This window comes from Fundulus heteroclitus, chromosome 20 (assembly GCF_011125445.2).
Source record: "Fundulus heteroclitus isolate FHET01 chromosome 20, MU-UCD_Fhet_4.1, whole genome shotgun sequence".
NCBI classification, from domain to species: domain Eukaryota; kingdom Metazoa; phylum Chordata; class Actinopteri; order Cyprinodontiformes; family Fundulidae; genus Fundulus; species Fundulus heteroclitus.
Window position 1 is genome coordinate 9396053 of NC_046380.1, and position 14507 is coordinate 9410559.

Genomic DNA, 14507 nt, shown 5'->3' on the forward strand with positions numbered 1-14507 from the left:
AAGCTCATACGAGCTGATGGGTGAGAAGGTGAAATGGGTTCAGAGTCCTGGACAAGTCAGAAAGAGGCGTGGCTTGATGCAAATCTTGTTTTGGTCTACAGATAGTGCTCAAGCTCCACCTAGTGGTGAAATATCGCTTATTGCTCCTTTTATTTAGCTCTTGCGCTAATGTGACCTAATAAAGATCTATTTAAGTGGCGCTAAGCTACAATGGTGAAGGAAAACATGTATATTTAGTGGCTGAGTTGCCCAAATGTTAATGAAATATCTTGTGTTTTTTCCCCATTTCCTTTGTTACCAGAAAATCTTGGTGGTTATCACAGTGTTTGATTACGACAAGATAGGTAAGAACGACGCCATTGGGAAGATCTTTGTTGGCAGCAAGGCCACAGGCTTGGGTCTGAAGCACTGGTCAGACATGCTGGCTAATCCCCGCCGCCCAATTGCCCAGTGGCACCCGCTGCAGCCAGAGGAGGATATCGATGGTCAGCTAGCAGCGCTGGCAGCAAAGAAATAACAAGCCTCATCAGCCACCTATTGCTCTTACTCGGAAAAACTCATCCCTACTTTGCATGATTCCTGTGACTTAACAAATGACTACTCGTCATAAATCCTGCTCAGCAAAAAAAGAGACATCTTAGGATAACCCGTTACACACAGTTAAGTTGATGGAAACTCTTTTCAAGCATAAGATCTCAGTTCGTGCCAAGAAAGTTAGTGGCGAGTTGTTAGGTCAGTAGTTTTTGAACGATTGTTTTTTTGGTCTTTTTGATTTGAAGAAGCTGATTTACAGGGTGCTGAAAATGGGTGAAAATAATGTTAAAGATTAGCTTAGTTTATGGAGCATGCTTTACTTACCTCCCCCTCTGCTCTGCGCACAGCATACCCGGTATTGTACGTTGCTTATAAGTGTGCTATGCCCTGCAATAGAAAGTGTGATAGTGTGGAGTAAAGGGCTGGTTTACATCCATTAGCGTCAGCAGATATGTCTAGAACGGAAGTCACTGAATGCAGCAAACAGTGCTGCAGTTTCTTTTCATGAGTTATATGTCAAAATTTCATTCGCAGATTGGCAAGGATGACAAATGGCCTGGCCTGAGAGTTGCCTGTTTGTCTCCCATCTATGCATTCAAGGTTGAAACACAAATGGCAGATCAGACGCAGAGTGGGGATATGAGTGTGCCTTCCTGATTTGATGTTTGACACATAGAACTGGTTTTATTGTCTACGTTCAAAAGGCTGAACCTTATTGTAGGGATGTAAGCGACTCTACGATTGTGCCATCTGAATTTACTCTTGGGCTGTGTTCACCCTATGGATGTTAAAATCTATGAAAGAAGGTTGGACACCAGAGGGATTCCCACTTATGCTCAAACAAGTACATTTTGCTTCTTTTCAAATGCTGCTATTACAAACTTGTTTTAGTCTGGAGGCTCTAGTACGTCTTTGGTTGATGTGTGGTACTTAACATGCACTCTCTGTCAAAGGAGAAACATTTTTATTTTTTTTAGAGAGAGGAGGATCAGACATGTAAAATGTAGCCTCTCTTTTTAATTGAATGTGAATTCATGTATAAAATGGAACTTTGTAGATTATTAACATGGCAACTGCTGCGTCAAACATGCAATACAGCACACAGGTCCTGGACCGTGGGCTAGAACCAAAAAACAACCCTGAAGATTTTAGCATTTGTCATGCTTCACGGTGAATTTGGTTAAAGGAGTTGCTCAGTCAGAAACATAAGGTTTGTGATCCAGTGTCACAGCTTCATCGTACACGAGTTGTGCTTTGTGTTAACGTACATAGGTTTGAAGAAAAGAAAATGCTTTTTTCCCCCGCTGAATACCAGTTTGTGTGTATTAAGCATTACAAAACCCTAATCTTAAAATTTTAATGGCAGTAATTCAAAGATATATACAAGGTATTTTACTTTAAGAGCCATTGATTTAATTGATTACATCTGTTTGTTCCCTTTTCCTGCCCGACAAAAAAAAATAGAAGTTTTTTGATAGCTAAAAGTTTCTCTCCTCTGACTGAAACACAGTTCAGAGAAAGGGATTTATGCCAAATAAAGGCAGATCTGTGTAAACCCAGTAGTTAGATAAAATGTCCCATTAAACGCCTTGATAGAACGAAGCTCGGGTTTATTTTCACCTTTCCTAAAGTATAAATTCGCCTTCATGTCTGAAGTATCCAAATAAAGTTGAAAACGCTAGTGGGTTCATCCACACTGCTACCGTCTGCTGCAGAACTTATGCATTACGCCGAGTTGTTAATAGTCTACAGCATGTAATTACAAGATGATGTAAATATTAGCATGTTTTAAAGAGAATCTACAACTACGATGCGTATGTGTTTGTTTGTGTTCCGTGTCATCTTTTGATAATAAAATGGAGTAAAAAAAAACAAACGTACGCACTGACTGAAAAGTCTATGTATTTTTTTCTCATGGGACCGTGTGTATGACTGGATAATCTGAGTTAACAGCGTGTTTATTTCCTGTGTTAAGTGCTAAGGTTTTTCGAAGTCTTCAGAAATACTGCATGAGTGTGTGTTTTATTGCCGTCATTTTGTGTGTGTTGAGATATAACCTGACTGAAAATCAGTTAATGTTTGTTTCTGATAGCACTGTGTGTTTGTCACTAAGCAGTAGTCTGTATATATTTAAAGCACTTTTTGTCTCAGTGTGTCCTTAAGTGTTTCCTTTACTCATTCCTGCCAAATGAGAGTCGGATAGATATACATAAAAAGAAAAAAAAAAACTACTGTAGCTCCTCACCGCATTTCGGTCCGCGTAAGCTGTTGTCTTCTTTGTATCTGAATATTACGTCGCATTATCCACCTTTTATTGGTAAAACAATGTGTGTTACTGTTAAAGATTATCACACCATGTTGATGCTCTTGCTCAGCCATAGTCCTCTCATCTCAAATGTCGATCTCTGTATGAAAACCCTGTTTTCTAATGGATTGCAATTAGAAGAGGTGGCGTCGTGGCACGTTTGCATGCTTTGGTTCGTGTCTTTGTTTCCAGTCATTTTCAGTTTCTGTTATCTGAAGATCCACTGCAACCTTGCTCTTATGACATATTTTGCATAGCAGTTAGCTCATCTGAGGAGCTAAGAGGGAGACAAAATAAGTTGCATGTTGCATTGGTTTTAGAAAGTTGTTTTTTTTGTATGTGTGTGGGAGGGAACTCATTAGAAACATCTCTAAAATGTGTCAAGGCTTTCTGCCCCCCCTTTCTCATTTCACCCTACATTACTTAAAAAGACCAAAGTTGTTTGTTTGGGTTCCGTTGCTGAAATACGAGTTTTCGCTGCAACGCAGACAACAGAATCTCATGTCTTCCTGGGCCTCTCAAGCACTGAGCCGACCCGAAAATCACCATTCTCGATGCAATACTGCCAAGATCCTCTTCAAAAGCCGACCGTTACCTGTCAGCATCGCATCCGGCGCTGAGCATCACCAAGCTCGCATCCTGTCACGCATAGGCAAGGTGAACACTTGTCACCCCACACTTTTGGTCCACTGTAGAAGAGTATTAATAGATGTGCCTTTTTGTGACATGCATGATTTTTTTTTATTGGAAAGTCATTTTTCTTCCAGCAACAACAAGACTTAAAACCCGTAGACATGAATCAACTCTAGTAGACATCAAGCACTCAAGGAAGAAGGACATATCTGTGTGTTGTCAAACTGTAATCGTAGAAAATAAAAAAAAAACATTTTTGAGTATCAGTGTCATGTGTGATGTGGAGAAAAATAGAGATGGTGCTTTTCATCTTATGGCCACTGGATGGCAGTGTTGAACAGTTTATCTTTGGGGAACTCAAAGTGGGAGGGCAGAGCTTATTGACAAACAAATCCATTTCTCACACATTTGCACCGTAATGATGAAATAGCAATGATCTGAGTTTAGGTTTATGGATATATGTCATGTTGTGCGTCCGTAGAATAGTGATCTATAACAGATTTTTAACATATTATTTGACATGAACTGTCACACTTCCCCCCATCCATTAGTTGCAAGAAGTACAGAATGTGATAAAATCAGAAACTCTTTAGCTGACTTTTTAGATCAGGCTGTTTGGTTTCCTTTTCAAGATTTGTTTTTATTAGTGCTTAACTAGACAGTTTAAAGGAAGCATGTTACTCTTACTTTATATTCTATGTGTTGAAAGTTTCTGTTTGTTTGTTTTTTGTTTGTTTTTTTCTTGTGTACATAAGATGCAAATGCATCTAATGCGTGATGCATTAAAAGATTTAATGCATCACGATAAAGCTCCAAAATCTTGGATTTTGGAGCTTTATCCATTCTCTGCACTCTCCACATTTTAAGAAAAGTCACCAGTTGTCATTTGATGTGTTTCCCATAAAACGTTAATTTACCCAAATCAATGTTGTTCATTTATGTTTTATAAATGTTTAACTTTTGTGAAAAGTGAATTCCTTTTCAAACTGAGTATTGCATGTTACATTCATCATCATATCAACTTTAAATTCAGTCATATCATAGACAAGAGATCTGATATATGAGAATTAATCTCGTGCTACTGGAAAGAAAAATAAACAGTGCTTTGCAAAAAGCATTCACACATTCACAACTCTTCACATAATAACCACAAGCTTCAGTGGCCTTTTAACGTAACAGACCAACAAAAAGAGAACAAGAAATTAAACTGGTTTTAAGGGCATTTTTACTTAAAATCAAAAAAGTGTGCCAAATCTTTGCATTTAATCTCCTTTATTACCCTTAATGTCATTGCGTTTGTTAATGAGACCCTGTGGCAGGGTACAACTACGGACAACAGAGAAAGGTTTAAATTATTTATCGAAGTGAGTGTTTTTTTACAGGCTCAGGAATAGGTTCCAGGAGTTACAACATTTAATTTTCCTTTGGGATTAATAATGTATTACTGAATTAAATTGCATTAAATTATAGTATTTTATAGAGCAGTAGCGTAAGAGCAAAGATACCTTCCTTAAAAATGCTGCAAAACACACTGTTAGCGGTAATAGCGGCATTTGTCAACCTCTGAATGTTCCAGTTAGCAGTGTTGGAGCCATAATTTGTAAATAAAATAACATAATTTCACAATTTCCCAGCTATGGTCAGGTGCCTATCATGATACTTTTGAAAGAGTCAAAAGAAGAATCAAATGAGTTACTAAGAGTCAAGGAGCACTTCTAAATAACTTCAAAAAGAGAAAAGTGCACAGAAAGGACCCGCAGAACCTTCCTGGTTTGAGTTTGTGTGGAAGAATGGGTCAAAGTCACAGCTGAGTAGAGCAGGGGATCAGTTTCTCCATACAGATGACTTAAAGTTGTCATTAGCTAAAAAAAAAAAAAGGCATCTACTATTTAGAACATTTAGTTTGTCAAATACTTGTGTCGATTAAATTTTTTAACCTACAGTATAATGGCATTTGGGCAATTAAATTCAATTGAGTTAATTCACTGTATTCAGCACCAATTTAAAATGGACAAAAAGTCAGAGCACATTTTCCCTTTTACTGTATCTACATGTACGGGTTGGGTTGCTGCCTACATCTGGTGTCCATGTCCAGCAAATAGAAATATATTGGCTGAAAAAAATCGTTTCCACATTCAATACTTTTTTCAACCCGCTGTATAATTTTTCTTCCAATTCACACTATGCAGTACTTTAGAGGTCAGTTATATAAAATCCTCTAAAAAAATGCATTGAAGTTTGCGGTTAAATGTGGGAAGATATGGAAAAGTTTAGAACTATGAAAAAGGGGTATGAATCCAAGGCAGTGTATAATGATGTATCAGCGTTTAAAGTAAAACATTTAGTAAGGAGACACACTATTTGCTATTAGATTTCTTTTCCATTATGAGTTTTAACTCTCATAGGTTATGCTTTTTTAGCTGTACAGAAAACTGAATGTTTTGAGTGTCCAAATGTGTTCCTACTCTATATAAAACAGCAGAAATATGAGCGTTTGGAGGATTTCACATCACTGCAAAAAAATAAAAATAAAATATATATATATATATATATATATATATATATATATATATATATATATATATATATATATATATATATATATAAAAACCAGAACAGCAGCATGTTAAACACACCTTTATTAATATTTTATACAACAAATATGACAAGAAGGGATCAAGGGTATTTGAGCAGAACTACAGTCTTTTCTTGCGTTACTTCAGAGGTTGACTTATTCCTTTAATGGATATAAAAATAGCCCTTTATGTCTTCCCCCTTCCTCGCCCCCGCCTGCTTCCTGTTTTACTTGGATAGCTTAGTGATGACACGGATTAAAGCCCCGTTCTCATCCTTCAGCCTCTGGTTCTCCAGTTTCAGCTCCGCTTTCACCTACGAAAAAAAAAAAAAAAGCACAAAAAAGCCTAAACCAACGCAAAGTTCAAATTTAAATTAGACAGCAGAGGTCAGTTTTCTTGCTGGAAATTTTGCTGTGACTGGTTATATTTCCAGGGTTTACCCCAACTCTGGTCCAGTGACTGCTGGAGATTGGCACCAGCCCCCTCCACGACCCTGCAGTGGGTCTAGACACTAGATGGACGAATAGTGGTTATGATGAGGGTTATGTAACTAAAGCAGCTTTTCAAATTTCTTTTTCCATCATTTTGATAAAAATTGTTTTCCTCTAAGCATGACCGCAATGAAAGCTAAAATAGTTGTTCCTCTTTTTTATAAAAGTTTAGTCTGTTTAACTTTTCATTCACATACATTTTTTATACCAAATTTACAGTTTTTATCATTCAAACATATTTTTTATGGAACTAAATACACGCTGAGTGAAAAGTAGAATAATCTGAGTAAAAACTACTTTTCCTGAATAACTATCATCTAGCCCTCGCTGCCGTTCCCGCCAGTCTTCAGATAGGAAGGAAACTTGTTCTCTTAGCCAGTATTTACTTAGGCAAAATATTATTATCTGAAAATGCTGTGAAACTAAGGTCTTATTTGTGTCCCTTTGTTGTACACAAAAAGCACACGTTATGCAAAGAACGTAAATTATATTTCTCAACAGTTTAATTAACTGCTTTGGAGAGATTATTACAGAAATAGTTTCAAACATGACCAGCATGAACTAAAATCCTGTCTTTAATTATTATGTATAAAAGCAAAACAGAGGAGCTATAAGTAGTTCCCGAGTGTGAAAGTAGATCAGCGGGGTACAATGCAGACATTGCTGACGCTAAAATAATTTTACTTCAGTCTCTGTAATCTTTGATCACCAGCATTTGATTTAACATTAGATCCGGTAGCTTTGTTAAAAGCCTCCCACATGAGCTGTATTTGAAAATGTAGATGAAGATTCCACAATAGTTCAGTTCTCAGATTTGTTAATTCCCTCGCTCACATACTAGGAGCTATATTTAAGGTTGTTAATCAGAATCAGAACCAGCCAACAAACCTGAAATGGTTCATATACTTTAGAATTTGCTCACATAATCATTCAGTAGCAGATAACAGGTATAGTTAGTATATCACTGCGTATGACTCAGCACTGAAGGTGAAAAGCATCACAAGCTTGGAACCTTGATTTTCAATAGTGACAAAAACACAGGTCACACTGATCTGGAAGTACCGGGGTGATTTATTACGGTAAAACAATCATGCATCTTCTGTATACCCCCCCCCCACACACACACACACACACACACATACACACACACACAGACAGACACAGTGTTCCACTTGTGTGAGGGTTCATTTTCATCCTATATCTGTTTAGACGTGTCATTGACAGAACACAAAAAGCTTTTGTTAGGATCTTCTGGGACAGCACAGAGCCGACCGTTGTGATGCCATGGTGAACGATTACGGCTCACTATAGCTGGGGTGTTGATGGACTCACGGCTTCTAAAGCCAACACAGCAGAATGGTGACAAGCGATACCACCTAAGACCATCATCCACAAAACATCTCAACATTTATGCAGTTTGTGCGTGTTTAGTAAGGCTAACAATATTAATCATTAATACTCTTAATAAAAATTACCTTTAATTGTTCTTCCATATCCGATATCCTCTTTTTAAGGCTCCAACTTTCCTGTGAAGATCATATACTAAATATGATTAAGATAGCTTCACAAAAACAAACACACTAAAAGGCTGAAGCGTGTGTACCTTTTTCTCTGCTTCAAGCATTTTCGAGCTACAATCATCTTGTTTCCCTTGCTGTGACAATGAGATTATTATTATTATTATTATTATTATTATTATTATTATTATTATTATTATTATTATTATTATTATTATTATTATTATTATTATTATTATGCCCAAAATAAACTGAATGTGTATACCTGTGTGCCCTGCAGCTGGTCCTGAACCATAGCCAGATCTTGTTTACTGGTCTCCAGTCGGGACTTGAGCCTTTGATTTGTTGCCAGGGCCTTTTCGTACATCTGTAAGATTTACATACGTTTTGATCTCCACAGATTCATGTTCACAGACGAGAAGAATTATACAAATAAAATTACAAAAACAGAGCAAGGAAAAATGATTATTAAAGAAAACAATAAGTGAGAATGCTGTATAAGAATTCTCATTGATTATTAAATATTTAAAATACAATAAAATTAAATACATATAGGTCACTGATATCAACTCAATTAATGGTTTTGTTTGTGGTAGTTTAATTTCTTTATTTCTTTAATTTATGATCATAATAAAATATTACTTCCAATACAATCAAATCTAAGGTACTAATTTTAATTACTTTTTTATTATGCCTTTATGGAAATCACCATTAGGATCAACAATCTCTTTTTGAAGGGAAAGTTGATACCAGTCTAGATTGCTTTTGAACCAGTTAAACTATTTTCTGTACTGACAACATACATTTGGTGCCAATATAAAAAATCTCCATCATGACATTTGGTGACATTTCATTGATTGACTGGGTTAGCATGCAACCAACTGCCTATTAGGGATCAAGAGGGACGTTTATGTATTCTGTTTGGATGAAAGTACTTTTATTGTTTGGATTTCATGCAAATTTACACAGAAATGGTTCACTCTTAGCAAAGCATAACTACACTTCAAATTTGCTATTTCTCCGTTGTTGGTTCAAATGTAGAGGATGAATGCCTGCAGCATATTTATTGACTGGATGCTTTACAATTACAAATCAATTTGTTGTGACATTTTCAATTGTTCGTTGGTATTGTAAAACAATATTTCTTGATAGTAAAAATGGCAGGACTTAAGTTTAAAAAATGGAATTCACTTCATATAGGGTTTTTTGGTTACTTGTCATAGTTTTTTTGGGTGCACTCTTCTTTCTTTGCCTCATCTTTGTTTACTGAACAACCCCGTGGTGATATCTGTGATGCGTGCTTCTAAACCTGGCAAAGGCCAAACCTTTTTTATAAGCATAATATAACATGTAATTATGTATCACATAGGGTGCGAGCCACCCCAGTTGAGAAAGACTCATTGATAGGTGTCGAAACATTTTGAGAAAGAACTGAGCCAATGTCCGGTTGTTATTAATTTAAGCTGTTGCGATGACCCGGATAACTGAGAATTTGCACAGGTACAGTATGTATCACATAATTATTATTATTGAACTGTATAAAAATCAAATAATTGACACAAGGTGTATTTTCTTTTCAACATGACTATAGAAGAACAGCACATGAAATAAAACCAACAGTTAAATTGCATTATTTGCCTTTTTATAGTCACTGTTCAGTTTCTCTTCTTCTGCCTTTTTCTTTGCCGACAGCCTGTTTTCCCTGCGTAAAAAGTAGGACTCTGCATGGTTTGTTGACGTGTCGTTGGAGACGTCGGATGAGCTGGAGGACTCCAATCTAAAGAAACAAGAGCTTCTCATTATCAGTTACTCTCCATCTTTAGCAAAACATACTTGCAACGTGTAGATATTACTTGTGTTTCAGTAGTAAACATCATAGGAAGCTTACCTAGACAGCCTTTCATGCTGGAATAGAGAAAATATGCTTTAGAACACAGCATCATACGTTTTGAAAAGTTGCAATATAAAAGCATGTCAGTGCTTTTTCTTTGCTGTAAACACATTTCTATTTGTTTTACATTCACTTCAGCTGCTGTGAAGGTCAACCTAGCCTCACCTTTCATAATAAAAGCAGACCTTTTAACAATATTAATCAGTTAACATTTCATTCATATCTGCCCACAGTTTCTGCTGCAGTAATGTCACTTTACCCATAATCTAAAGCATTTTTATGAGTTCCAGTTAAACATGTATGACAGGCAGACATACCACAGCAAGTTAAAGGAGGAGAGAGGAAATGATCCCTTAAATAAGCTGACAAGCAGAGATAGCTAAACATATCCAAAAAAGGTAATAACTCCGGCAGTGACTCTCACATTTTGTGCACTATTCCCTGCTTAGTAAGGAAAGGTTGTGTGGTGTATGTCCTCAGAGAATTTCAAGCAATAACATTTGTCAAAGCAATGACACCATTTAAATAAGTTAAAAGTGCAAACGAATTGTCAGGAGATTTTACATAAAACACCCATTAGATACAAAAAAGGGAGGAAATAAAAGTAATTTGTGTTAGAGATAATGCCATCAAGAGACATAAGTGCATATTGCAAACATATGAATGGATTGTATTTTTATTATTATTTAAAAAAAATAGAGTATATAATATTTCATAAATAGAATACAAAAATAGTAGTAAATATGTCAATAAGCAGTAACAGTAGTATCCAACCAGTTATATCATGCACAACCTTTGTGTGAAAATGTCTTCATGGGTATACAATACATGTGGGATGTTTTTTGCACATGTTTCATATGTTAATACAGCCTAATTTTCAAATGGAAAACACATAGTAAAAATTGTATATTTGTAGATATTTTCCCCATGACTGTTGCACATGTTACTACCCAACATAACTCACACTGTGAAACATGTTTCTTCATACGTAACAACCCATAGTACGTCCAAACGTGAAACACAAACTGGAAAGCGTTTTGTCCACATTTGTTTCCAACATTGTTAGAAGATAGCGTTTCCAAATGTGAAATACCTTTGAAAAGCTGCTCTGATCTCTGCTTGTGTGAATCTCTGCTTATTTCTGGATGACTGGTTGTTTTTCCCGCATCTCTGTGTCTCTCTGGGATAGAAAGATTCTGTGACAGGCCTGTGAAAGTGTGTTTCTCGCATAGTACTAAAAAATGTTTTTTCAACATGTAAAACATGTGTTTGTACGTCATGAACAATAAAATGTCCACATGTGGAAGTTGTGAAAAGAACATTTTCACTGTGGAGGGTTTCACCCAGTTGTTTCACATGTTGCTAAACTGTATAATGAGAAAATGTTTTACATGAGATAGTCTAAAATCTTTTTTTATGAATTCCTTGTTAAAATGACATTAAATACATAAGAGAAAGATGAGCAGTCCTCTGTTAAAAAAGAAAAGGAGTCCATCCTGGTTAATTTACAGTGTATTACTAAAGGTTGACAAAGGACGCTGGTCTGAGCAGAATCCACTGATCCAGAGAGATTCAGGTAAATATCATCCCTTGGGATTTATGTAGGGTTAACTGTGGCTCAGTGGAAAGATTAGTCATTATAATAAGTTTGATCCCATCTTCCCTCAGAGCATATTCCAAGTGCTCTTGGGCAAAACACTGAACTGTGTGTTCAGTGCTACTACCATTACCTCTGCATCAATGCATTAATCTGTTCACATTACTGAGTATGGCTGGGAGAAGAAGACTCAAAGTAAAAGTGCTTTGCATCTTGTACATTCCTTCATCCAAATATTCCAAAACCATCTTTCCTATGTGCAAAACGTTTTATTCATTTTATTGGGGATGTCATATAGTTATTCGCATAATTATTGTATGTTCAGTGGTTTTCAGTATTTGTACCTGAATTACTGATACCATAAAGTAGCTTCTTCACTTATAAGTGATTTGCTGCTGCTGTTACCCCGTGGTAAACATGACCTCCTGCTCAAATGTGCTGCATTGGTATTCCTTGTAAGCTTGATTTTATTCTAATTCAGCTAAGGATAAGCTGTGCAGATAAAGTCTAACCAAACGACTCAACTGGCTGAAAGGTATTTATTCGTGTTACTTTTGAAGCATAAAAAAATCTCTTAATCCTTGAACGCCCTGTCATCACACTTATTCTAACAGAAACATAATCTGATAACATAATTTAATTCACAGTGTGAATTGCTACCTTCTGGAAAACCGTGCAAACTTAATAGAAATAAATACTCATTCATCCCTACCTCCATCAGGTTAATAACTAAGGTAGACATTTAGTGAGTGGATGTATGAAGGCTATTTTGATGATTTGGTTTGCCGTGTTGGTTGTTTGTTGTTGGAATATATGTAGTCTGGTGTATTTTGTGTTTTTTATGTTTTTACAGAGCAATACGCGTGTTTGTTGTGTATCGGGTGTTTATTTATTGTATTTTATGGTAGCTGTTTTATTTCATTTTATTTTTAGCAGATAAAGTCCAAGACAAATTCCCCCTATGAGGACAATAAAGTATAATCTAATCTACTCTACCAGTCTTTTTACAGACACATACAGATCTTATTTTGAGTTATAAAAGCCAACATTTGAGTTATGGCTTCATTTGAATAAATGTGAATGCAACTTAATAAATATCCCAAGGATAACTTCATTTACAGAGTAAGGGTTCTCTCTATTTCAAAAGATACACCTTAAAAACCTCAACATGAAAACAAACTAGAATCCAATTCTGCTTTATTGGCTAAGATTGTGTTCAGAAAGGATACCGACTTCAGTTTTAAGCACTCACGGCGTACAGAAAAACAAAAGTACGAGCGAGCATTGTACCGAGGTGTCCATCTGTGGCGCCATTTTGAAATGAGGTCAGCCGTGCTTAAAGAGATTTATGTCAAGCAGAATTAACTGGAAGTTTAAATAGAAAGAAGAAACACAACTTCATGTTACAGACACTTTGTGTAAACACTGCAGTGCCTCTGCTTAGACATTTGCAGAACCTCTGGATCTTCACCACGCTCTAAAATCATCCCCTTAAAGGGTGTCTCAGGACATGTGGCTATGACTGGTAAAAAGCTTTTAATTAAAGAGCAAAACAATTTGGTTTGAACTGTGGGGCATCACTTAACAGCTACCGACAAATTTGTCTAATTAACCATCCCACCACCCCTGCTTTAAAGTGTTTCCCTGTCTCTGAGTTTTCCTCTGGACCTCCTACATCCCTTGAGAGACTTTTTTTTATTCCAGCTGACCAGTGGAAAATATTAGCTTCCCTTAGGATTAGCTGAGACATAAACATCTATAAATACTTTCAGTTCCCACCATCACAGTCCTCTGAACCTTTTGTCCCGCTCTTGCTCTTTTTCTTGTCATCCTGCCTTCACAACTGTCTTTTTTTTCACTGTTCTGTTCTTCTCTTACTTTTTCTTACATGCTGATATAATCTACATCCATCCGTCTTTTGCGTCAAGTGAGTTTTACGCAAATAGATAAGACCAAAATATTTCCACCATGTCTGCTCAGAGTCATTAGGATATCGGCTAACAAATCATATCCGTTGCAGTTTTTGAGATAATAAAAACTGCTTTGAACTTCTGTGCTGGGTATTTTAAACACATGCTAAACATATAGGTCAGCTCTGCCTCTGTACAATGATAAACATAGTATTGATCTTAAAGAACACCTCATAATCTAACTCATTAACAGTTTTCTATTGTGAAAGAAAGTTATAAGTTGTAAAATCGCCACCTTAGTCACATAGGTACGAAAATGTAAGATGTATAGTATAACCATGTCACATTGAAACTCAAGGAGCTATTAAATCACATTTACAGAGCCTCTATCTTACTATACCTTTGCTTGAGTCATATTTAAAGCAAAAGGTGAAAAATACCACAGTAGAAAAAGTCCAACAATTCAAGTATTTTTGTTTTTCTAAATCATGTTTTATTTTCTTTTAAAATCAGTAAAGATACACTTTTGTTCAGTTATTTATAAACCGCTATTCATAAAAAAGTGTGTTTGGATTAACTCTGTTGAGGCATTTCCTCCAACTAAACAGACAAAGAAAAGATAAAAGCAGGCCTTACCCTCAGGCTCCTGGTGTTGGCAGCAGACGAAGCCGGAAAAGAGTCAGAGAGGGATTTTCTGATAAGTGGCTCATCTTTGTTTTGAGAAAGTAGAGATGACATTGCTCCTGCACTGCTGGACCCACTGCATACAGATGCACTGTGACACAAAATGCCAAACGGAGAAAAAAAAAGAAAAGTACAAGTTTGATAAAGTAAGATCGCCCAGTCTGAAATGGGATTCAGGTAAGATCGTCTCAGTTTGAAGAAAGCCAGCGTGATCTTCATGAGATGGAGAAGCATATCAGATGCGAGTGAAAGAACACGAGTTTGAGAACGTGGGGGAGTGGAGGGAGTAGGCGGGCTTTAGGCTGTGCCTGTGAGTGTGTTTATATGTGTGTACACATGGGTTTAAAGGAAGTTGTTCACAATGTTTCT

At 36.4% G+C, this 14507-nt stretch overlaps 2 protein-coding genes and 1 long non-coding RNA gene across 6 annotated transcripts in view; 1 reads left to right on the forward strand and 2 right to left on the reverse strand.

Annotated features, from left to right (window-relative positions):
- LOC105928064 (synaptotagmin-2) overlaps positions 1-3733 on the forward strand; it is a 32396-nt gene extending 28663 nt beyond the window's left edge. For all 4 annotated transcript variants that reach the window (XM_021317857.2, XM_036151672.1, XM_012865161.3 and 1 more), the window contains one exon: positions 302-3733. In XM_021317857.2, the coding sequence (XP_021173532.1) occupies positions 302-517 (216 nt within the window). In that variant the 3' untranslated portion in view covers positions 518-3733. The remainder of the gene's footprint in view (positions 1-301) is intronic.
- A 2358-nt stretch (positions 3734-6091) lies between these two features.
- Positions 6092-7648, reverse strand: LOC118556636. The gene is made up of 2 exons (XR_004927259.1): positions 6489-7648; positions 6092-6361 (listed from the first exon to the last, which is right to left on the reverse strand). It is a non-coding gene; the product is annotated as an uncharacterized LOC118556636 (long non-coding RNA).
- A 609-nt stretch (positions 7649-8257) lies between these two features.
- LOC105928031 (protein phosphatase 1 regulatory subunit 12A) lies at positions 8258-14507 on the reverse strand. The gene is made up of 4 exons (XM_012865098.3): positions 14091-14507; positions 9945-9961; positions 9695-9833; positions 8258-8423 (listed from the first exon to the last, which is right to left on the reverse strand). Exons 1-4 carry the CDS (start codon positions 14370-14372, stop codon positions 8292-8294), a joined length of 570 nt encoding a protein of 189 aa, XP_012720552.2. The 5' UTR covers positions 14373-14507; the 3' UTR covers positions 8258-8291.

Coding starts and splice junctions, on each gene's coding strand:
- LOC105928031 (XM_012865098.3), bottom strand. CDS start 14,372: ATGCTTCTCCATCTCATGAAGATCACGCTGGCTTTCTTCAAACTGAGA. Junction 8,424..9,694: donor TGAACAGTGACTATAAAAAG/GCAAATAATGCA, acceptor TAAATCTTACAG/ATGTACGAAAAGGCCCTGGC.